This window comes from Gnatocerus cornutus, chromosome 5, assembly GCF_029298725.1.
Source record: "Gnatocerus cornutus isolate USDA-ARS CGAHR chromosome 5, icGnaCorn1.1, whole genome shotgun sequence".
Taxonomy (NCBI): Eukaryota; Metazoa; Arthropoda; class Insecta; order Coleoptera; family Tenebrionidae; genus Gnatocerus; species Gnatocerus cornutus.
Genome location: NC_142237.1, coordinates 7289369 through 7312635, shown reverse-complemented (window position 1 = coordinate 7312635; position 23267 = coordinate 7289369). Strand labels below are relative to the sequence as shown.

General features: G+C 35.8%; 1 protein-coding gene across 1 annotated transcript in view; it reads left to right on the top strand.

The window, feature by feature from the left end:
• Positions 1–23267, top strand: part of Nlg3 (Neuroligin 3) — a 147498-nt gene that overhangs the window by 101046 nt on the left and 23185 nt on the right. The window contains exons 2-3 of the mRNA XM_088036321.1: positions 11453–11614; positions 22031–22228. Coding sequence (XP_087892447.1) covers positions 11453–11614; positions 22031–22228 — 360 coding nt within the window. The remainder of the gene's footprint in view (positions 1–11452; positions 11615–22030; positions 22229–23267) is intronic.

Below are 23267 nucleotides of genomic sequence, written 5' to 3'. Positions count from 1 at the left end.
TGGAATTAGTAGAAGGATGAGCATTCCAATTCTAGCACGAGGTCAAATTTTCGACCTTGTACGTGAGTCTGCAACCAACAAAGCTATTACACGTGATAGATACTGTCGAGCTATCGTTCTGGAATAAAATTCCCCCTGAATATATGTCGTACAATTGTGTGCAATCTCAATTTACCCCGCAGCGATATCTTTCAGTGATTCAGATCCGGATCATCGAATGGAAGAAATAATACTGCAAAGTGCCGCAAGACACGCGAGGGATGTATGCATGTAGTTCTATTAATAGATACACTAATAGCTCGAGAAAAAACTACCCTCGGAGTATTCCAATGATAATGGAATTGAGTTTATAACACGAGAAAACTCACATCGACCGGAGTTATGCAGTGGGACGTACAGTGCAGCGGAAATAGGAAGATTGCCGCCAATGCAGGAGAGGTTGAGCATTAAAATTCAAACATTGCAGTTATGAAATAGTATATTATGAAACGCGTTTCATAATGAACATTTTGCCGCACGCACGTTTTAAAGACACGACGAGCGCAGCGAGGAATGTCATAAAGTAGAACAAGTATCATACGCTATTTTTTCTATTTTGCCTTATCTTAAACAAAAAAAATTGATTTCGAAATCTAGGAAATTTAAGGGTAGTTGGCATTTGCATAATGTCCATAATGTTACCGGAGCGCAAGGGTGTCAAGAGAGCGAAGATGTTGTTCATAATGGTTCTCTTGCATCCAAAGAGTTTTTCTCCGATGAATTATTAAGCCAAGTACAACAAGAAACAATAGTTTATTGATCGATTTATCATGGTTTTTCAAAACCAAAATCTAAATTGTCAACGTTGACGGCAGGTTGACGGTTTGTCCGCTGCAAACCTAAGAAAAATATATGTTCCTGGAAATATTGGCACGGGATTGGTACATTACGATACCGAAATACGCTCAAACGCGTATCGAAATATCTTCATTATGAACGCGAAATAAAAAAAATATATTTATATAAACAAAGCAGCCAACGGAAATAAAATTTTGGCTATTTAAATACATAACATTATTCCAACTAGTGTGACAATTTGTGTCATACTCGGATCATAACTGAAAGAACAAAAAAAACCTGAAACTCTCAGCTAAGTTTCGCTTTGACTGACGTTTAGCTGCATTAAATTTGCAATTTTAATGTATGCATATTCATAAACTCCTGGAATTTATGATCTGTTTTTTCTATTAAATTATTTTTGAATATCTGTATGAGATGCATCTCACGTTTTAACGCGATGATTAGGAATTATACTGACTTGTTTTCCTCAGCCTTAATCTTAATCGATAGCCATAAAAGCTAAATTACAAATTATACTTCTAATATAATTGAAGAACTCATGCGATATTACAAATCAATAGTTTAAATGACTCTCCAAATTCTGTTGGTACTTTGGGATAATTATTCTAGAACCTATTACAGTAATGACCACCAAAGAACCCTCAACGTCTTACCCAATTTAATTTCTCGGATCAATCAGAAAATATCGCTTTCACTGTGTTTTTTTCGCATGGCAATAAATTGCTTCCAGATGAAAAATCGGTTGTCAGTTTTGAATATTATGGTGTGATTTTTATTGCTTCAAAGGAAAATTTCAAATTTCAAAATAGCAAATCTGTTTTTATTCATCAAAGAGCTACCAGCAAACTGTATTTACTTGATTTTCAAATTAACTGTTTGAAGTTTAGTTAGACGTTTTACGTTGCTGCGAAAGAAAACTAAATTAAAAGCATATTGCCTAGAAGTAAAAATTCGAACTAAACGAAATTGCTTCGTTGCAGTTTTCTTTTTCATCAAAGCGAGTTTTTCTACTAATTCAGAAGAATGAAAATTAGTTATAACATAATCAACAATAATTGGCTTCGCTGAATAAGTTTTTCGAGTAAATTGATTTGACAACAAATTCTAAACTCCTCAAGTTGCTAGCAATTTTTAAGAGAAAGAAAAACTTCCAATTCCAATTTAGTTACGCAAAGTAAGGTAGCCAACTTTATAAACTTGAAATCAGAATAAATCTCAACTTATAGTTGACAAAATTACAAAAAATGACTTATGCTTTTATATTTAACCATAAAACGTTTTGATTCTAATTGGATAATTTAATTTAGAACATAATTTAATAACGGCAGTTTGTAAACGTTTCTACATATTCCCTTTCCTGAGAAAGAATTAAAATCAAAGTACTTTTCTCGAGACTTTGAACGGTAGATTTGCTTCTATAAGTCGTCTCGTTCATTCATTCTTTTTCAATAAAACTCAATTACGCCTCATAAAAGCGAATAGTTTGATCAGGCAAAAACCCAATAATTACTAGCTCTCTAATTCAATATTTTTTAATCGGATTTTTGAGTATGAAATTGGAAAAATTGCCTCGGGAATATCCATACAGTTTAAAGGGAAACATCTCCGTTGATTTAGCTTCCGCTCAATAGGGCAATCAGACAAACGTATGATTCGATGCAAAACGGGAACTAATGAAATTATATTCGCATTACCCTTAGCCATCAACGCCGCCCTTAAATCTTCCACGGTTCGATTTCCCGTAAAGATGAGCTAATTTTTATGATGAATTTGTAGCTCTTCAAAAGGTACATTTCAATTTCCGGGCAAATCTCGTATTCGTTTCCGAGTGCACACAACTTTGCATTCGCAAATGTAGCGTAAGAATTACGATGTGAAATCCATTATTCCCGTAAATTGAGAAAAATGCAAGCATGCGTCCTGGAGACTTCATTACGAACAGTGCTCAGGAAATCGTATAAAAATCTGAGGCGGAAATTCGGGAAAAATAAAGAAGCCCTGCGTCGCCGAAAATGACGGCGTTTGCTTTTTGCGTGCAGGATAAACACGGCCGTAAACTTTGTTGAGTTAACGTTTCGGATCGCGTTTAAAGAGTTTTAAATTAATATTAATTAAAACTTTATTTAGGTATTACCACATGAACCAGGAATTTACATCGATTATGCAACAAACTTTTAATTAGCTCGGGACGGTGTACTCATAATAATTGAGACCGCCGCCGTGGACAAAATAATAACAGTTCCGACCTCTTGAAAAAAATGAGATTAATACCCACAAGTCTTGATCTTTTTTCCTTTAAGTGCAGAAACATTTTCATAACAATCTCGTTCGAAGCACACGTTTTAGCCTTTCAGCCACCTATCTCATAAACAGGCTCCCACCGAGCTTATGAAAAATTCATCGGTCTTAAAATAAATTGACACTTGAAACTTTTTTCGATTGTATCGAATGAGGAATCAATGAGTTCAATTACCAGTTGACACGCTTACGCAAGAGCAGCGACGAAAATTCATGCGAGCTTTTATCGCGAGTTTGAAGCTGCGAAGAGGTTAATATGATATTTTTCATGTCTTTTGTGTTGGAACATCCACTACATGAGTCTTATGTGAAAAAATCGTGTTCGTGCTCCACTTCCGTTACCGCCGAGGGGCGGCGCCGGAATTTATTTTGTTGCTATTCTGGTTTCCCTACACAATAGAACTGGCGATGTTTAATGCATCCTGCAACGACTCGGACGGCGGATTTTGGCTCTTCGAGAGCTGGAAACTCGGGTTTGTTGGCCGTGGGATTTTTTTATGTACTTTTGGTTTGTGCAGTTTGGACAAGAAAACGGTTGAAACAGAAGTATGTAAATGTTGTTCTACAAAATTGCAGCGGCAAATAGGTGGTTGTACCAAATTTTACATAAAACGAAGCGCATAAATTATGAATGGTTTCAATTATCGCCGCATTTTTTACGACTGCACACAGCTTGAATTAATAAAGTTTTGTTTTTTAATTAGTCAAATCGGCTTTTTCATATAAAATTAAAATTGGAATCAAGTTTATCGCTGCAAAGTACATCAAAAACCGAACCAACAAAACAGAGTTAAATGTTAAACGCAACTTTTTTTAATTAAATATTTTTGTTTAATTTCTATTTAATAATTTCAACCAGTTCAATCTAAAATTGTTTTACTGCATCGAACGTCAAATTTAATTGATTTATTTTTATTTTGTACATATTTGAAATAAAAAGCATTACAATTTTTGATTCGTCATATAAGAATGTCCTTCTTTAAAAATCCATAACTTTTGATTTAATAGTTATTTACAGTCGCGTATAGTAAAATAGAAATATTGTCTTAATTGAGATAATAATTTAGGTAGACACCACTTTTAGTAATCAATCTTCATTATGGTAAAGTAATTTTACCATTTCGACTTGTTACATAAATATCTATTAAAACTAGAATTTTTCCCGTTTATATGAGTACATAATACATAAAACTAGATTCTGTTTTGAACATTGCAAAATGAAAACACCTTCGGGCTTTAACAAAAAATATTTGTTTTATTAAATCATACAGTTAAACTGTGTTTCACTAACAATCTAACAATGCATTCATCATCAATTCATAACAAACCACAATAGATATTTACATAATCAGTAACGAAAACTCGAATTTGCCGCAATAAATATTTCCTGAGGTAAACAGAACGCGAATTCATAAGATTTTATTTATTAGAAATTTCCATACGCGCTTTGTGATGTTCATTCCGTTCCACTCAAGTCATTGCAACATGAATATTAGACAAACTAAAAAAATACATGTTTTAATATGACGAAAACATAAAATAAAGAACGCAATAAAGGAATTTTTATGCGAGGCAATGAAAATTTAAAATAAACGTACCTAGTAGGTTGTTTTATTTGAAAAGCGTCTGAATTCGTAACTTAACCTGTATAAGATATCACAAAGTAAATAAAGCAACTTTATGTTTTCCTTTTATAACAAAACATTAACAACAAGAATTTGTAGCTAAACTCAGCATGCAAGCTCCCACAGTTCTACTTAGAAAATGTAATTTTTTCGGGAGTATTTAACTGTTGACCCAGAATTTCTTGGAGCTTACCATCGAGTTAATTAGCCTGCTAATCCAGTATCGTAGTCCCTCGCCCCTGAAACGCCTTTTTTAACTCAATTAATTGAATTATGAGTCTTCGTCCCGCGCCGCAACCTTTTAACGACCCACAAAGGATTTTACGAAATCTCCTAAAATAACAAATCGATCTGTGCACGCTAGCGCTTGCAAAAACATACGAGAGAAGACGTTGAGATCGGATAGATCCCTCAAATAAAAGCTCGCGGCTAAAACTAGAGAATGATAACAATGTGTGTTCGTTCACATAGTGATATAAATTTTCGGTACACGCGAAAATTCCACGCTACACCGGAGTTCCCATGATAACGTATGATAAATGGCGGATTTAATTGGTCTGCTAGCTTTCTATTTCCTCTTTTTAGGGCGGGCTGTATATGGATTGGTTTGTACACAAAAGGCGACGTCTCAATTTATAAATTTCAGCAAACAAAAATGTAAGGATGTTTAATTCAATCACAAAGTGTAAATTCCGCGTTTTGCTCTGGTCGCTGCTTGAACTTCAAGAAAGTGATAAATTCTTGTCTGTCGCTCCACTTGCATTAGTTTCTAATAGCCCAAAGTTCGTAAATTTATTTGCAGACTTGGTGCTGTTTTTGTCCCAGAACCCTCACGACTTGGTGAACCATTAAGCCTCATTTCCACGGTCCGTTCTAGAGAGAACAGAATTTGATTTACGATGGAATTTGAGTTATTGCACCATATTTTGCGGTCAGAAAATTTGCAAATCCTATTGCACCCTTGGTTTACAATCCTCTGTTCCGATTCGGGCGGACAAGCTGGTTGAAACGCCGAACCACCACACGGACTGCTACATTTGATGATAACTAAACAGTTTTAATTACTCCAATTCTTTTAATTTGAACACTAATTTTTTATCATATGTTAATATAAGGTAAATAACACATATAAATGTGGATTAATTTTAATAAAGATGGCGATAAATGCAGATATTTATTTCCTGCATTGTAATTTACAAAATCATTGCATGAAAAAAGGTGGATAAATACAGGTAGGTTTCTTATCTATGTAAGTGGATTAACCCTTTTGAAGTAATTGGCAGGTCTCTGTATTCTTATGGATTTAGTTAGGTTTATTACCTGGAGAGTTAAATTTTTTATATGATCCTGTAAATTAAATCTGCTAAATAGATTTTAGGAGAATTTACTTACACAACGTATCTGCGAAATAAGAAACTTGAAGGATCAATGAAGTTAAATAAATTCTGTACTGGTTCAACTCAACGAATTATCTTGTCTGTTCGACATCGGTTCGACGGACATTTCAACACAAAACCAAGGCAGAACGGACAGAACCAACTTGTTCGTCCGACGTGTTATAATTTTTAGGAGAAATAAATAGCTACGTATCAAATAAGCCACGTTCGATATTTGAGAATGACCTTAAATTTTATGACTTGAACTTTTTTTTGGCCATTTCATAAATAATAATCTGAAAACTGCAGCTACTATTTGATGTTAAATAACTTTTATTTTTACCAATCAATTGTCAGCAATCATGAAGTGCAATTAAAAAAAATTAATTAGGTTCTCTGCGTTTCGTCTCGGTTCTCTGTCGAACTGTCCGGTGCGTTCTGTCTTGGTTCTGTGTTGAAATGTCCGCCGAACCGATGTGGAACAGACAAGATGGTTCGTTCGTTCAGTTGAACTAGTACAGAATGTTCTTAAATTTGTTTCATTTTATTCATAGTTCAAGTTACTTATTACGTGGATATGTCAGCTATGGTAATTTTAACTAATATTCAGAAAATTTAATTCTTAGAACAAAATTAAAAATTTAAATCTTCAGGTAATATCTCTGACCAAAATCCAAAAGATTCAATTCATAGAACGCAGACCAAGCATACAAAAATCCCTCTTTTTCGAACGTACAAAATAATTTCATAAGTTAGGTTCATTCTATGCGACCAATTTTATTAGTGTGCGTTCTGTGTTTTGTTCTGTGTTGAAATGTCCGCCGAACCGATGTCGAACAGACAAGATAGTTTGTTCAATTAAACCAGTAAACTTTGTATTGTAGGTAAATTCTCATATAAACCGTCGTAAGTTAGAGATTCAATTTATAGAACGAAATTAAAAATTCAAATCTTCAGGTAATAAGTCGGACCAAATCCACAAAAATACTACCTGTCGGTTTTTTCAAAAGGGTAAATCCACTCACAGAGATAAAAAACCTACATACCTGTATCCATTCACGCCTGTTTTCATACAATAATTTTGTATATTTCATTGCAATATTTAGCTTGATGTTAAAATAACTTCTCCACCAGTAAAATAATGTCAGGAATAATCAATTGAAATACAGTAACATTTTTTTATTCCTATTTAACGAGATTAATTATACAAAAATTCTGAAATGCATTGTTTATTGAAAGTTTTCTCCAAAGGAGCGGCTAATTTCAATTATTCTGTGCGTTCTGTGTTGAACTGTCCGGTGCGTTCTGTCTTGGTTCTGCGTTGAAATGTCCGTCGAACAAACAAGATGGTTCGTGCATTTGAACCAGTACAGAATGTTAATAAATTTATTTTATTTTATTTATATTTCAAGTTACTTAGTTCGTGGATATGGATGGTATGTTAACTTTCACTAATATTCAGAAAATTTAATTCATAGAACAAAATTAAAAATGCAAATCCTCAGGTAATAACTGACCAAATCCACAAAAATACAGACCTGTCGGTTATTTCAAAAGGATAAATCCACTCACAGAGATAAGAAACGTACCTACCTGCATTCATTCGCGCCTGTTTTCATACAATGATTCTGTACATTTCAATGCAGGAAATAAGTATGTTCATCTATCTACATTTATCAGCATATTTATTAAAATTAATCCACATTTATATGTGTTATTTACGTTATTAACATTATGATAAAAAATTAGTGTTCAAATTAAAAGAATTGGAGTAATTAAAACTGTTTGGTTACGATCAAATGTAGCAAGTCCGTGTGGTGGTTCGGCGTTTCAACCAGCTTGTCCGCCCGAATCGGAACAGAGGATTCTAAACCAAGGGTGCAATAGGATTTGCAAATTTTCTGACCGCAAAATATGGTGCAATAACTCAAATTCCATCGTAAATCAAATTCTGTTCTCTCTAGAACGGACCGTGGAAATGAGGCTTTACGATCAAATGTAGCAAGTCCGTGTGGTGGTTCGGCGTTTCAACCAGCTTGTCCGCCCGAATCGGAACAGAGGATTCTAAACCAAGGGTGCAATAGGATTTGCAAATTTTCTGACCGCAAAATATGGTGCAATAACTCAAATTCCATCGTAAATCAAATTCTGTTCTCTCTAGAACGGACCGTGGAAATGAGGCTTTACACTACATTAGTTTGGACGTCCAACAATGACTAAACGGGAGATTTTTGAAATTAGTTCAGAGATAGGGTGCAGGAATGCCGGCTTTTCGAACACAATAAAACTTTCATCCTCAGTCTATAAGATGCGCCATCAAAAGAAACACTTGAATGGGGGAATCTTCGCCACTGATAAATAAACATGTAAAAAAGAACACATTTATTTTTATTACTACTTGCAGTACCCGCCGGTTTTGCCCGGGAAAAGCTTTAGAATTTTTTCTCCGCCAAACTGTAAAATAAGGCCTCATATACTAGAGTTCATTCTTTGTTTAGATAAATTAGGTTTGTTTAAAAGTTACCCGGATGTACCTTACATATCTAAATATTGGCTTTCGGGAAGCCTAAAACCTCTGTGTTTTTGCGATCCGCCATCTGCTTTACTTTTTTTTAATAATCCTTTTCTTTGCTTTAGGTCGCAATAACCTCGCGGCTAATTTGTTTTTCGTGTTTGGATTACAATTCCTGAATGGATGTTGGATTTTCCGGTTTATAAATTGTCACCAAGGCATAAAGGGGTTGCGTGTGTAACGACGTCGGTCGTGCGAGGCATCGGGTGTGAGAAAACCCATAAAACAATGCGCCCGAAATGGTAAAAAGCCTTTCCGTATTCTCATATTTTATTTGCGCTTACATAAGCGTGGAAAATAACGAACTGTTTCCGATACCGAATCGGTCCCATCTAGTTTTGTTATTAGAAGACATAAAATGATCGATGCGTCTAGAAAAAACGATCGCAAAGATAAATGTATTCATGGACTTCAAAAATTGCTATGCGAGATGAAAAGAAACACACGAGATACTCGTTATCCGAAGTTGGATAAGAACGGAAGAAGCCGACCAGCTCGGTGCTCATTTGTCATCTGCTTTCTTTTTTCTGACGTAACGAGTTTCTTAACAATAATACACTACCTTTACGTTCCTTTAAAGTTCTAAGGACGCTTTTTGCACGAAAGCCATCAATTAGAACCGCAGGACGTGAGCTTCCAAATATGCGGAAAGATCAATCATGGAGAATCACGATTCAAATTCACACATGCAGTTCATACGTTATTAGTTGGATTATTAATGTATACTTTTAATAATGAGCTTAATTAGATACATTTGTTGCGGTTCGCGTGTATGCCGTAATCATGTTGAGGTTTAGTGTTTGGTAATAACTGGTAATAACCAGAACAGAACAACTTTATTGGGGCTGTTTCATTTGCATATATGCTCATCAGGTTTTTCAACCTGTAATTGCAAAGATTTCAAAATATCATCGTCATAATGGGCTTGTCTTCCAAAGCGGTCAAAAATCAATCCCACAATGTGCACAAACCGTAATCATGTAAGTACACATGAGAGTTGGAAGCGGCTTTATTTGAAGAGGAGGAATAAGAAAATAAATTAATTTTTTTTCAGAAATGTAAATAAAATATTCTACATAGAAACAAATTTATTTATTTTACGTAATGCATCCCCGTCTGTCCACTGGATTTCTCTTATTCATCTTTTTTTGTTCCTGTTATTTTGGTTACTAATCACGTAAAAGCTCGTATCATATTCATGAATTACCCGAGTTAGCAAGTTATTTCAAAACGAAGCGACACAAATATCCCGTTTACTGACGCGTTTAGACGAGTGACAAACCCATTAAAAATCAGATAAAAAGTACAATTTTTACAGATTTATGGCTCTTTTTTGAAAATTTAAGTTGTTTTTTTATTAAAAGCCATAATTAGACCCAAAGAACAAATGCAGAAACGAATTTACACTAAGATGATCCAATATGATCAGCAACTTTTAGAAAAAAATGTTTAAATCATCTAATTTGTCCAAAATGTAAAATACAAACGTCTGCAAAAACTTACAGAATATTGTATAGAATATGTACTATACTATTAATACAAAGATAAAGTGATTTATAAATAACCGTTCGAACTAACTTTCACTTAATTACTGAGTTTAGACAAAACACATTTCAAAAATTGGGTATTACAAAAAATTAATTTGTTTGAAATAAATGGGGTCCCCAAAAAGGCCAATTTTTATCTAGATTGGTTGGTAAGGTGACATATTCTGACTCGCTTTGTAGACCAAACTGGAATTTTAATTAGAAACAAAATAATATAAAAGATACCTGAAGTTATTACGAAAAGTAACCAAATGTCCTCTATTGGACAATCCACAGAGTCATCACGCGTAAATTTAGTTTCACCCTTAAACAAAACACTTTTTATAACTTTAAGTTCATCAACACTTTTCAAGAAACCACTGGCAAAGAAAATAATCCGAATTTGAAAAATTTAGCACTGTAAAACCAACATTTCTCTACTATGATTATTGTTAAACTGACCGGAGCTCCGATAAAGACATTTTTTGCCACTTGTTCATTAGCGTTTTTATTCCCAACTTTTCAATGGAGTGTATCTGATATTAGAACTGTATCTGTGCAAAAAGTGTCCAATAGACAATTTTTGGACTGTTCACTAAACATCTACTTTTGAAGTTTTGAAGAAAAATCTCTTCAAAAAACGCCTACTTTTCAAACGATTGTAGACGAAGTAATAATATCTCTTGTGAGATTAGTTTTGACGTTAAATTTATTATAGTTGCATACACATGATTTACAGCGGCACATAGCCATAAACTCTGTGGGTGCCAGCCACGTCTGTGGTAATGTCCCAGTCCGGCAAACTGTGGTTTCCAGGTTCCACCTCTGCTTTGGACCTCAATCGTGCATTAATGGCTCAATTAATAAACGATTAACAAATTGTATTTATTCGACAAATATATCAAACCATAATTATGTTTGTTGTGATATTATTTTGGCAACTAATAATAATAATTAAATATGAATCCATCCCTCTAATATCCGCAATATGTTCTCGCATCCCTCACACGTTCGCCACGCCCTTTCGTGTCCAAAGCTAGCAAAACTTTGCTCATCTCCCAAGTCCACGTAACAAATTATTTCCATCGTTCCAAAAACTTTTATCTTGATATCCAACCCATTGATAAAATACTGTTATTGACCATCAATTCACCACTACATTTGATACATTGCTGTGTCGATAACTTCTGATTAACGCTCCATTTCTGGTTTCAGCGGGAACCCGCGAGGGTAGTTCCTCGGGCAAATACCCCGTCGTAGTCTTCGTCCATGGGGAAAGTTACGAGTGGAATTCCGGCAACCCCTACGACGGTAGCGTCCTTGCTAGTTACGGCGGTGTCGTTGTAGTCACCGTAAACTACAGACTCGGCATTTTAGGTAAGTCAATTACATAAAATATAACCGCACCCTTATTTGTCATTTAAAGCTGGTACGAACCGGCCCTGACAAAATCCAGGATTTTATTGAGGGCTGCTGGGGCCGGAAATGGGAATTTACGAGGTGACTGTGTTATGAGCGTAGAATTAGTTCCGCGGAAGTGCATTATAACATTAAGACTTCGTATGAGCTCCTCGTACACTGGGTTAAAGATAGTAGAGACCGCTGAAATTTACGTGGAAGGGTTCAAAAATTAATTAGTTAAAAATTAAAATGCAAAGCAGGCAGAAAATAAATTGAACACAATTTTCGAAGAAAATTTAGAGAGTCGAATTATTCAGTGGTTGGTGGAAAAATTTCGTGTTGGATTGTCAATACAAGCTAATGCCTGCTCGTTTATCCCAGCAAACAATACAGCAATTTAATTTTTCAGCAAAACTGTAGACTTTAAATCAAACGAATACACAAGTTATTGATTAAATTTATTAACCAATCACGTTGTTACTTAATAAACCAATTATAAACTAATGTTGAATTTTAATTGAAAATTTTAAAAATAAACGCTTTTTGATAATTGATTTTAAAAAACTGAAACAAAATTTGCGACAGTTTTACTAAACAATTTCCTATTTAAAATAGATCGGTTCTTACCTTTTAAATACTCAAAAATATGCCCGAAATTAAAATCCAAGCTTTCCAAGTTGCATTTCAGCTTTGATCTCACCTCGATCTTGACCAGCACCGGTCAGAGGCGCTTTAGCAAAGCGTTGGTATGAGTGCCCCGTTATTAGCTGCCACATCCTGTATTAATGATTGCCAACCGCGAAAGGAATGCCTTTGGATTTTCAGGATTCGACACGTGACGACGGTCGAAGAAAATATTTGGAAGTTTCCGTCTTAATTGACAGACGTTATTTCAAGCTTTGAAAAGTAAAACGTGTAGTCATGAGACAATTCCAACCATTTCCATCCAATTTCATAATCTCTTGAATTTTTTTCCTAGAAGCGAGTCGCATCATGCAATTTATTTGCGAAATGTGTTTGAGCAAATGCAATTAAGTTCCATAAATATGACAAAACAAGATATTAAGCGCTTTATTGCAAAGTAGCACCGTATTGTTCTTACGGCGAAAGGACTTTGTGCCAGAAATTAAATTTTGCTATATAGAACGGTCGTTTCTTCGCGATAGTTTCTAGTTTACGATGCAGTATATGAGAAAAAGTAGGAAATGCCATTTATGCAAATTTTAGTTTCGCTCGGTACACAAGTTTAAGGCGTTTTTATGAATTAGCTTCTCATCCGAGAGGAGATTGGAATTGCACTGCAGCAATCTTTCTATAAAGTAAATAGATAATAAGCTGTTCAGAGCGTTTCGAATAGCTATCAGAACATCTTCAGAAGTTGAGTGCTTGCACAATAGAGCCATCTACTAACATCACGTGGAGAGTTTATCAAAGTTGTTATGCACTTCCGAGGAGCTAATCTGGCATTGGCGGCTGGCGAAGCACACGCTCAAAATTGAAGAAGTTTTAATTCGCTATTTTATACTACTTTTAATCAGATTCTTTATTAATTCTAATGCAGCAGAAACTAAGACAGCTTCTGCGCTGGACGGAGGCTCTTACTTTATTTTATGAAGATTTAATGACTTTTATTTCCGATTTAATACAGCAGAGCTTTGGTGCACTTTTTTTATAATTTGTAAAAGTTGAAATTAATTTTTTAAGCTTAAATAGGAAACAGTCTGCTGGATATTTATTACATTTTTTCGTGACTATTTATCTGGAATAATGTCATGCGGACTCAAAGGATATAAAGGAAATAAAAATTTTTCTTTAGTTCATTGTTCATTTAGTGATGGAAATTCATGGAATTTTCTTCGTGGCAATCCATCTGGGATGTATGTCGTCCTGAAATAAAAGCGTATGCAAATGGGTCGTTATTGTAATTAGCTAAACCTGTGACCATGTAAATGGTAATAGTAGTCGAATGAAGCAACGAAACAACTAGCATGATGACGACCCTTCCACTTTGCACTCGTGCAAATACAATCATTCATCTCCCGTTCTCCAGGCCTCAAAAAAGCGCAATGATCCCAATGTGAACTGATGCAAATTCCTGCATAACTACCAACACGCCCTCACGACAACACTTAGACAAAAACCACCCCAAAGTGCGCTTCGGAAATTGTCGACACAAATTCATCACGCATGACGAGCTATAGACGAGATGCGTATCCGTGTTTGCGTGCTAAATAAAATTAATTAACCCCTTCAACCACTCTGTCATTATTCACCGGAAGATTTCCCGCAATAAAAGCCTTATTTCCGGCTCCCGGAATCTGACGTGAGTTTGTGATAGGAACAACATTTAGTCGTAAGTGGAATGTTACTGGCGCATAAGTGGATGTAGGTAAAGGAGCTTAAAGACATTCCGCAACTTATGATGTGTAACCGTTTGTCTGCGAGTTTAGGGAAGAAACGAGGCGGTGGTGGTGGCGGTGCGGCCGACGTGTCTACGTTGCGAACTTGCAAATTGCTCAAGTTTCTGTTCGGCATGCCACCGGGGAATATCTACGGGGCAAAAACAAAGATCTTTTGTGTTAAGACGGCGATATATTAAATTCTTTAAACAATGCCGACCGTCAAACTACAATTAGGGCGGGATCCGAGCGTGACGCCGAGAAGCAGGAAACTGAAATACCGACGAATTAACATTCGAATCATAAAAGAACCACTAACACGGGGAGTTTAACACTTAATTATTCCATTATTTTTGCTTTTGTGGCAAACTAAATAAATGTTATAATGTTACTGAATTGCATAATGCCACATCGCTTTCGCGGTTATACAGCCATGAATATCTATTAGAGGATAGGAGAAAGGTACCCAAGATTTTAGAATTCCAAACTAAATTTTCATTTTCGTAATTTGTTGAAAATTTGTTACATTAATTAGAAAGCTTTCCCAGCACTTAAAGTAGAATGTAAATATTTTTCTCCACCCAATTTGTTTACCTACTAGTGTTAACATTTGCCTTCGTTGCAGCGAGTTAGTGTAATGAGTGCAGTTTTCCCCGGAATTAACTGTTTCAAGTTTGTCGATGTTTTCCCCGTGGAAAATATGCTAATAAAATCCCGTGGCGAGCGTCACAAAGTAACTGAATGTGTTCAGGACGTTTTTCTTCGACGTTTGGGATAATTTGCTGTCGTCGACGATAAGTTCGTTTTATCGTTTGATCGACAGCAGCGATCGGTCACAATGGAATATGTGTCAAATCAAACGTGAGTTATCGCGAACGAAGCAGAAAGAAAGGGTAACGACATAATAATTTGCAAGGATCGATGTCAAACAGCCGCTATTTAATTCAAAATGGAAGAACTGACTGATAAAAATAATTCAAGCTATTCAAAATGGACGAAAAACCGGATAAAAACTTGTAAAAGCTAATCTAGGCCATTCGTCGCAAATCCTGGTAGATGTTGCACGTATATAACGAGTAGTTTAACGGCGTCGTTACCGGTCGGGCTGACGAACGACGTTATTTCCTCTTCTTTTGCCAGTCTTCGTCGCACGCAGGTGCGTGCCTCGCAACGAGGATTGAATTATTTCGTGTTTAAGGTGGATTATTTACACTGAATGCAAACAAAAATGACAAAGAAAATTAAATTTCACCGACGCACCGGCTAAAAGGCCTTAAACTTTTCCAATTACAAAATACTGAAGTAGCCAAGTAAAAAGAGGATTTACAGAACGGAAAAGTTCACTCAGATTTCAGCGGTGGATCCAAATTCTTGAAATTGTGTTATAATTTCCTACACGCCGCTTAATTTAATGTTTTTGTTCAGACTGCAATTCAACTCGCTCTAATTGTGTTCCAATTGTCCTTCTTTTCATTTCCGCTTTCAAGTGCTTAAGCAAATCGCCGGCCACTTTACATTTTTGTCGCCGACTTGTTTAGTTGCTAATCCGTTTTGCATGAATTATCCACCGCCTAATTAAACCGAACAAATAAATCATCAAAAATTAATTTCTTCGCGCCCGGAAAGCGACACAGAAAACTAACTGTATTAATTATAGAAGCAAAGAAACCTCGAAATATTTTGTCGGTATCTCCAGAGAAATCTAGACACGAAACGTTAAAAAGAACAAACACACGACGCAGAAAAGTCCGATTCTTGAAATGTGCCAGGAAATAAATGAAATTAAAACATGTTATCAAGTGCATCGTGCTCTGAAACAACGATTTTCCTTTCTTCGACGGTTTAATTAAAAACTGAATGTCACAGTATTTTCCGGATAAAACTAATTAGAACATGCAAATTCAAGGGCGAAAAACTGCGAAAGTCAAAGTTCCAGAAGGTTTTTGTCAGCAAGTTTTTTCATCAAAGAGTGGAATACGTTTTACATACTTTATATAAGCACGGAGTTTTTTCACTTATTTTTTTGATAAAATAAACGGTGGAATGATTCCGGTTTTCTGGGAGAAGATTTGTTATTAAATTACGTGATGAGTTCCCAAAATATTGTTGTTGCTAATCAGAAAATAAAAAAGGTCGTTTTAGTAAAGGTAATTTTTAATGGAGTTTTATGTTTTTTTAATGGAATATTTCGTTCTTCCTCCCGAAATCCAATTATTTTTTTCTTACATTTTTTCAACGGGTGAGAATATTGCCCAGGAAAACTATCGTTCCACTCACCGAATATCTTAGTTCTGCATAAAGAAAAATCCAATAGAGCGGAAGTTTCCAACTCGGAATTTTAAATAGATGTTGCGTTTAAAATAGAATCGATTATAGAGAAAATTGTAGGTTTAGTTTCCCTAATAGCAATTCAAGTGATATTGATCAAAGTTAATTAATTATTATCACTTAAGTGGAATTTTTTATTAATTTAAATAAGGAAACTAAATTAAGGACAATAAACAGTGAACTATTATTAACTACTTAACTAACGAAACATTCGAAATAATTATTTTCAAACTTGTAAGATAATCTCGTCTGGCGACGACGTCGACGAAATCGTGCAAACATCTTCGCTATTTTGTCCAAATTATTTTCTGTAAGAATCCTCAATTAAGCCAAAAGTCGCTAACGATGCTTGTAAATGATAATGAACACAGAAAACAGACTTAGAACTAGCACTAGTTTCGTATAAATTTTTGAAACTATTGATCTAAAATTCTCATGCATTTTTAATCAAGGTAATCAGAACGCTACGGTTTCAAACTTTTCCAATGATAATAATTATTGAAATTAAAAATGAATGTGTGATTGAATTAAATCCGCAAAAGGACGCAACAATCAACAAATTCTGCAGCTAAAAGCATTATTTAATTAATGGCATTTGTTTTTATTTCTCGTTTTCCTTCTTTCTTTGTTCTTCTGCAGGAACATTATTTTTTAATGAGCGCCCCAGTTTCTCTATCGCGACTAAGCCGCCAAATAATAAAGCCGTTAAATGAATAAATCGAGTCGAAATTTTTCTCAACCCCCTTAATAGTCATTTTTTACACGTCTGTAATTATGATTGATACTATCGTCTCTGGCCTTGTGCACGAACGCCTTAATGGTAGCAATGGAATTACATGCTTGGACAAAACGCCGCATTAGAATGCTTTCAGAAAGAATTGAAAGAAAGCGTGATTACGGCAATATTTGATTTTTGATCAATGGAGGGATCATTTTATATAAATACAATACTCCTGAAGCAATGGTAGATGTGTTAATCGCAAAGTTATTTGTTTGTTGAGCCGACAGTCCCGAAACTCAATTTGTTGATGCAGCAAAAGTGAGGTATATTTGAAATAAATTAGCGTCTGATAAAATCCTTTCAGCGCGTTTTATGACGCAAGCATCCACTTTATTAAGCGCAATAGGCCGGTTCGTTACAATGAAGTATTTTTAGTAAAAGTCGCAACAAGCGATCATCACACTGTTGAAACGACAAAGGATTTAATACACGTCTTGTCAAACGAAATAATTAAAAAGTCGGCAATGCAAAGAAGTTGCTCCTCTGAAGTTATTTTTGTTCGACTTCTCAGCGAGATTACTCAACACTCTTTTATTTATTTTACCCTTTTTGGATCGAAGCTATGAGTGTCGTACGAAGTTAGATAACCAGTTTAAGCGACAAAAGCTCGGTAACACCTCTTGTCCGACGAAATAATTAAAAACTCCGACGAGCTTTTAAACCGGAGATTTTTCCTGGTTCGGCGTTTATTTTTGTAGCACTTTGCAATCCTCCACACACACTTAACTTCAGTCCTCTTATGTCGTGAAGAAGTGTCGCCGAACTGAGTGCGTATTTATAGATGTCCCTTTTGTGCATCGTCCGTTTTCTTTACATGTTTATCCGTGGAGTAGAAGGAATGCGAATGGTCCCAACGAATTCCGCCCCAATAAAAGGTGATTTAGTAGTTGTAATCTAGGACTATTTGTCAAGTCGAAATGCGACCGAGCTTTCGTCGAAAGCGCACATTTTGATGACTTTAATGTCACCTGTAAAAAGCCCCGTTGTAATAGCTTATCGTATTAAAATCCAATTAAACTGTCGTTGCGGTCGTGGAACAATATTTTTCTCGAGTAATTAGTTCTGGTGATGGCTCTAATTATTATTGTCGACGACGTACAAAGTAAACAATGTCGAAGCGATCAAGTTTATGGAATATCATTATTGTAAATTGTCACACCTAATCCTGATATTCTATGGCGGGCGTGCTGTTATCGACAGAGCCATTTGCGGCGTCATTATCGCCTCGACGAAGGAGACGCCCTTGCGCGGACGAACGACAAGATATACGTCTTCCAACGAGCTTTCAATTATGTTTTATGAGCAGTTCGATGAGGACTTTCTCTTATTGCCAAAAGAGCATGTTAGATATGCGAGCGAGAACTTCTATATATTTACGAAGACGTTTACCGCAAACATAACTTACGTTAAGGACCCTACATGGCCAGCAAACAACGCCACATATTGTTTCACGAATTTATGGTCTAAACGACAGAATTATTAACTTTGACGACAACGAACGATGAAATGGGAATAACAGAACTTGAAACAACTTTGTAACTTAAACAGACTCCTTTTTTATTGCTTTACGACGACCTTTAAAAATGGTGGATGCGCCGGGAAAGTCATGTCTTAATAATAAACTCCATACTACCTGAATGTTGATTTATTTATTTCGAATTTTGCTTGTAGCAGCAAATTGAAGTTTCGTGCGCGACCAAGTGAAATATTAATGTCCTTTCGCAAAAATCGAAAGGACTTAAACCTCGCCGAGTACGCTGGCTTAAGGAAAATCCTGTAAATCAGTTTGTGAATAGTTCCCCTAGTTCAATTTGGTCCGAAACTTGATTCCGAGGTCCTAAACTTGAGAAAAACTTTCTAAATTAAATTCCATCTAAGTTTCCTGACCCGTACATGTGTATTTCAAGTAGCAGACCTGCCGAATCTTGTCTCGTTTTCAATTAGGAAGATTCCCATTATTTCATTGTGTGTGCTTTTCTACGAGCCAAACTTGTTCGGGCGCCCATTCCGTTAACTAAAACACTATCGACATCTGGTTAGGCGGACAAATTTTACGGCATCCATCAGACTTTATGTGGGGGCGGTGGAGATTGCTCTGATTAACGAAAATCTAATAAAACACTGTTTGACACACATAAAACACTGAAATATGAAGAACGTTACACTTTTTATATAAGCGTTGAAGAAAATCCCAATCCTATCTTTATTCCGCGTCGCCGCCCGCTATTAATTTCTCGGATTTAATCGCTCGAGTGTAATTTCATACTCGTCATTTCGATGCTTAAAAGCCCATCGGAAAAACGATATCCCGAGATTTGCCTTGGGTTTACATAGAATTGTTTGTTTACCGTTTCTGTTATTGTTTTCGCTGCGGGAAATTACGGCAAATTTGGGGTCAGACTGAGATTTTTCCGAGCGCGGTTAAATCCACAATTTCTGAAGGTGGATTAATCAAAGACCATTCTACTGATACTCAAAGTTTACAGAGGACAGATTGAATTAAATTGTAAATATATAATGCACGATCGATGGATGAGGTTTTGACTCGGACGGTAATTCAGTTACGCGTCGGGAACCTTTGGGGAGAAACCCGAAACACTGGACGAAACAATTAGACTGAGATTGAATGGTAAAACAAAAATAAAAGGAAAGAATCGACTAGACGTTTATAATTACACGGTTCATTGTGTCTTTTTATGTTAACACAATTTGTCGAACACACGACTCGACGAAGAGTCTTGAAACTTTTGAAACTTTAGAACTTGAACATTCCTTCCTCTTTACAACACGCGAGTATTGTTGATTGTGCAGCTGCTTTAAAAAGCTTACAGAGTTCTCACTGGTTATTAAAAGTCGCACAAAGACAGTAAATACACTTGAATCTTTCTGTAATAAGATTTTTTATGAGACCAAAATCCCTAAATCAGAGTCCGTCTTTCTCTTCAATAAAGTCGCCGCGAGAGAGAATTTTTTTAAGTTACCGCATGGATGCCGAATTTCATTACGGTGGTACGTCTAATAAAAAAGTTATTGGCTATTTTAAAAGTCATAAAAATGCAAGATGGCGCTTCTAAGAAAAAAGTCTTAAGTGATACATATTGTACGCTTTAAAGCAGCAGAAGTTCTGTTATTTCTTCATGAAGATCCGAGCTGTTGTAAGTTTGAAAAAGTCAAAAATTAAAATATAACGATTCCGCTTTAAAGTTATGGCTTTATTTGATAAAGAACCTTTTACCCATCCTTTCCCTCTTTCCTGTTTGGAATTGCTCGGTGACAAGGGATATAATTAGGTTGTCATTGAGATTATTGATGGGCAATGTGTGAACGTTCTCTTGAGAGCGCTGCCATCGCCAGTTGCACGAAACGTCTCCGAGATTACACACTTAATCGTGCCACAATTAAGCAAACGCTGGGGCAAGTAAACCTCCCCCGACGACTGTTAAACAAGAGGCGATACTATAAATAAAGATATTTCATTAGCATTCTCGTAATGTAACTCCGTTACATACACGCTGTTTGCTTGGAATTGTGCGAACTCTCTTAAAGTCGTAATTTAATTCCCGGAACTCGACGGAAAATTTGTGCGTGCCAAAGGGGGAAAACGCCATTTTCCTCTTTTATGATAATTCGTACATCTTTATTGCCGCAGGTGGAAAAATCGCCGAATACATCAGCGCTGCGAGATATACTGGGGAATTTTTTCGCGAGGAAACTATCTCGTTTGGGGAATATCCTAAACAAATTCAGACACTGACAAACATTGTTTTTAAGAACAAGTGCTTGGGGAAATGCTTCTAAATAAACAATCCTCAAGTTTTCATTACAGCGTCTACGTGCTTTCATTTTAAATTCGGATCGATTTTCCCTCCACGATGGTAATTGGTAAAATTTGATAGTTCCCAGCAACATATAGAATATTAGATTACCCACAAACATTATATCCCTTTTTGCAAGCTCCACTTTCGCATTTTTTTTGTAAAGAGGAAGTCTGCTCACCTCCCTGCTTCCTTGATAAACTTTCCAAAGTGCTTCGTCGGCGAGATTGTTTACATGGAAATGAGGCGTAGATAATTCTTCTCTGATTAATCACTGCCTTAAATATCATTGTACATGTAAGGGAGCATCTAAGAATGTCTGAAATTTTAATACGTTGCAGTTTACGTATTCATTCCCGTACCTGCTCGAGTTATAACTTCCACCCACCGAACTATAATTTCTTATTCAAATTGTTCTCAGAGGGATATAGTTTAAACCTTACCACATAAAATTTGGATGCCCGAACAGGAATACCCTGCAGATTTCGAACTAAAGGGCTTAGGTCTATTAAATCTCAGTAAATACTAGTAATCGGACGATGGAATAACAAAGCTAGGCTTTGCTTAACCCTCTTGAATCCGCTGCTTAAGAACTAACAATCACAATTAGTGACATTTTGTTTGTTTAATCAATTAGGTCAAATTCAAGAAGTATGAAAAACTTGAGAAACCGAGAGAACACGGAGACCAACTTTATGTAGTTGGCGGAGATGTTGAATAAATTTACTGGAACCTATAAAATTGATTTAGTTACACTTTGCAACAAGTTTCAGAATATTGGAAATAATAAACTTAAACTGATTGTATCAAAGTGTGGATGGCAAATCTGTTTTCCCATTAAGTCTATTGATGATTTTTCTTTCGCGTTGGCTCTTAAATAGATACCTAAAAGTTTAAAGAAAATATGAATGTGCGTTAAAAGTGGGACATCTGCACATCCATCAATCTTAGCTTGACCTAAATATAAAATTTGCGCTCCGGAAATTATTGTTTATTTAGCTAGTGCAATTTGATAATTAATTTTCTCTCGCTCTGTTTAAAACTCGCTTAAAATTCTTTTTCTTTTCAGGCTTCCTCAACGCGAATACCGACCCATATTCGCGGTCTCCGGCCAACTACGGCCTCATGGACCAAATAGCTGCCCTCCACTGGATACAGGAAAACATTGCTGTATTTGGCGGAGATCCAACTAACGTTACCGTAGTAGGCCATGGAACCGGAGCGGCTTGCGTCAACTTCCTGTTAACGTCCAGCGCAGTTCCTGAAGGTACGTCGGAAGATTTTTATCTTAAAATAGTGTAGCGAGAAAGCTCGAAAAAACAACAATTAACGGAACAACGTGGGAACGACATATGTATAAAATGTCTCGCCTGTACACCACCTGCACGGTTGTTTACATTTTATGAGGAATTTATGTATAAGCGAATTAAATAGACGATCGTTAATCCCGCGAAACAACATTAATCTTTGACCTTTTTTCCCTACTCGCCCGCATTTACATAATTATATGGATATTCCAGGAAAAATATGCAAACGTTGGGTTTTACAACATATTTGGGGGGTTGCGGATAGACCCTGTGATTATTTAACCGAGAGTCGAATTATTGGACCTTTACAGAGTTTTTTCACTGTCCATCAATTTGTAAGCGACGTGAGAAGGATTCTTATGGAAAATTTGTCATGAAGGGCTTTGAAATGAGGAACTGTAGGTCGACAAAGTTCGGAAAGGTGAAAAAAGGGAGAGAATTGAGAAAAGTGACGGGAAATGGACACGTGGAAGGTGTAAATTCTCCAAATGGCGGATGAAATTGAACCCTTACAGTTTGGAGCTAAGATACCGGTGCTACAAGCAGTGATTTCAATTCACTTACGCATTCCTTATTGTCTCGTTTTCTGTACAACATTCAAAGAAATTTGTTGTCGTCGTTTTGCGTATTGTTTGTTTTCTCAAATGATGAATCAACGTTTTCAGATTCTCAAATACACACTTGCAAGTCTAAACTTTGAAGCAATCAAGTTGGAAGACTTTTATTTTTCTTTCTTTCTACCAAATCAATGGATTAAGTACCTAAATTAGATTAAATCAGACTTGAAAATAAAATTGAGAAAACCATTTAGAGTTGATAGGGTATTAGCAGGATTAGATCAAAACCATGTAAAAACTAAGTAGGATAAATGTAAATGTAGTAGGATGTAAATAATACAATAACGTTTAACAAATAACAGTAATTTGTTTTACTAGGTTTGAAGTTTTTGTTTTGAATGGCGGGGATTTCAATTTCCGAAAATTTCCAAAGCATTTTCCA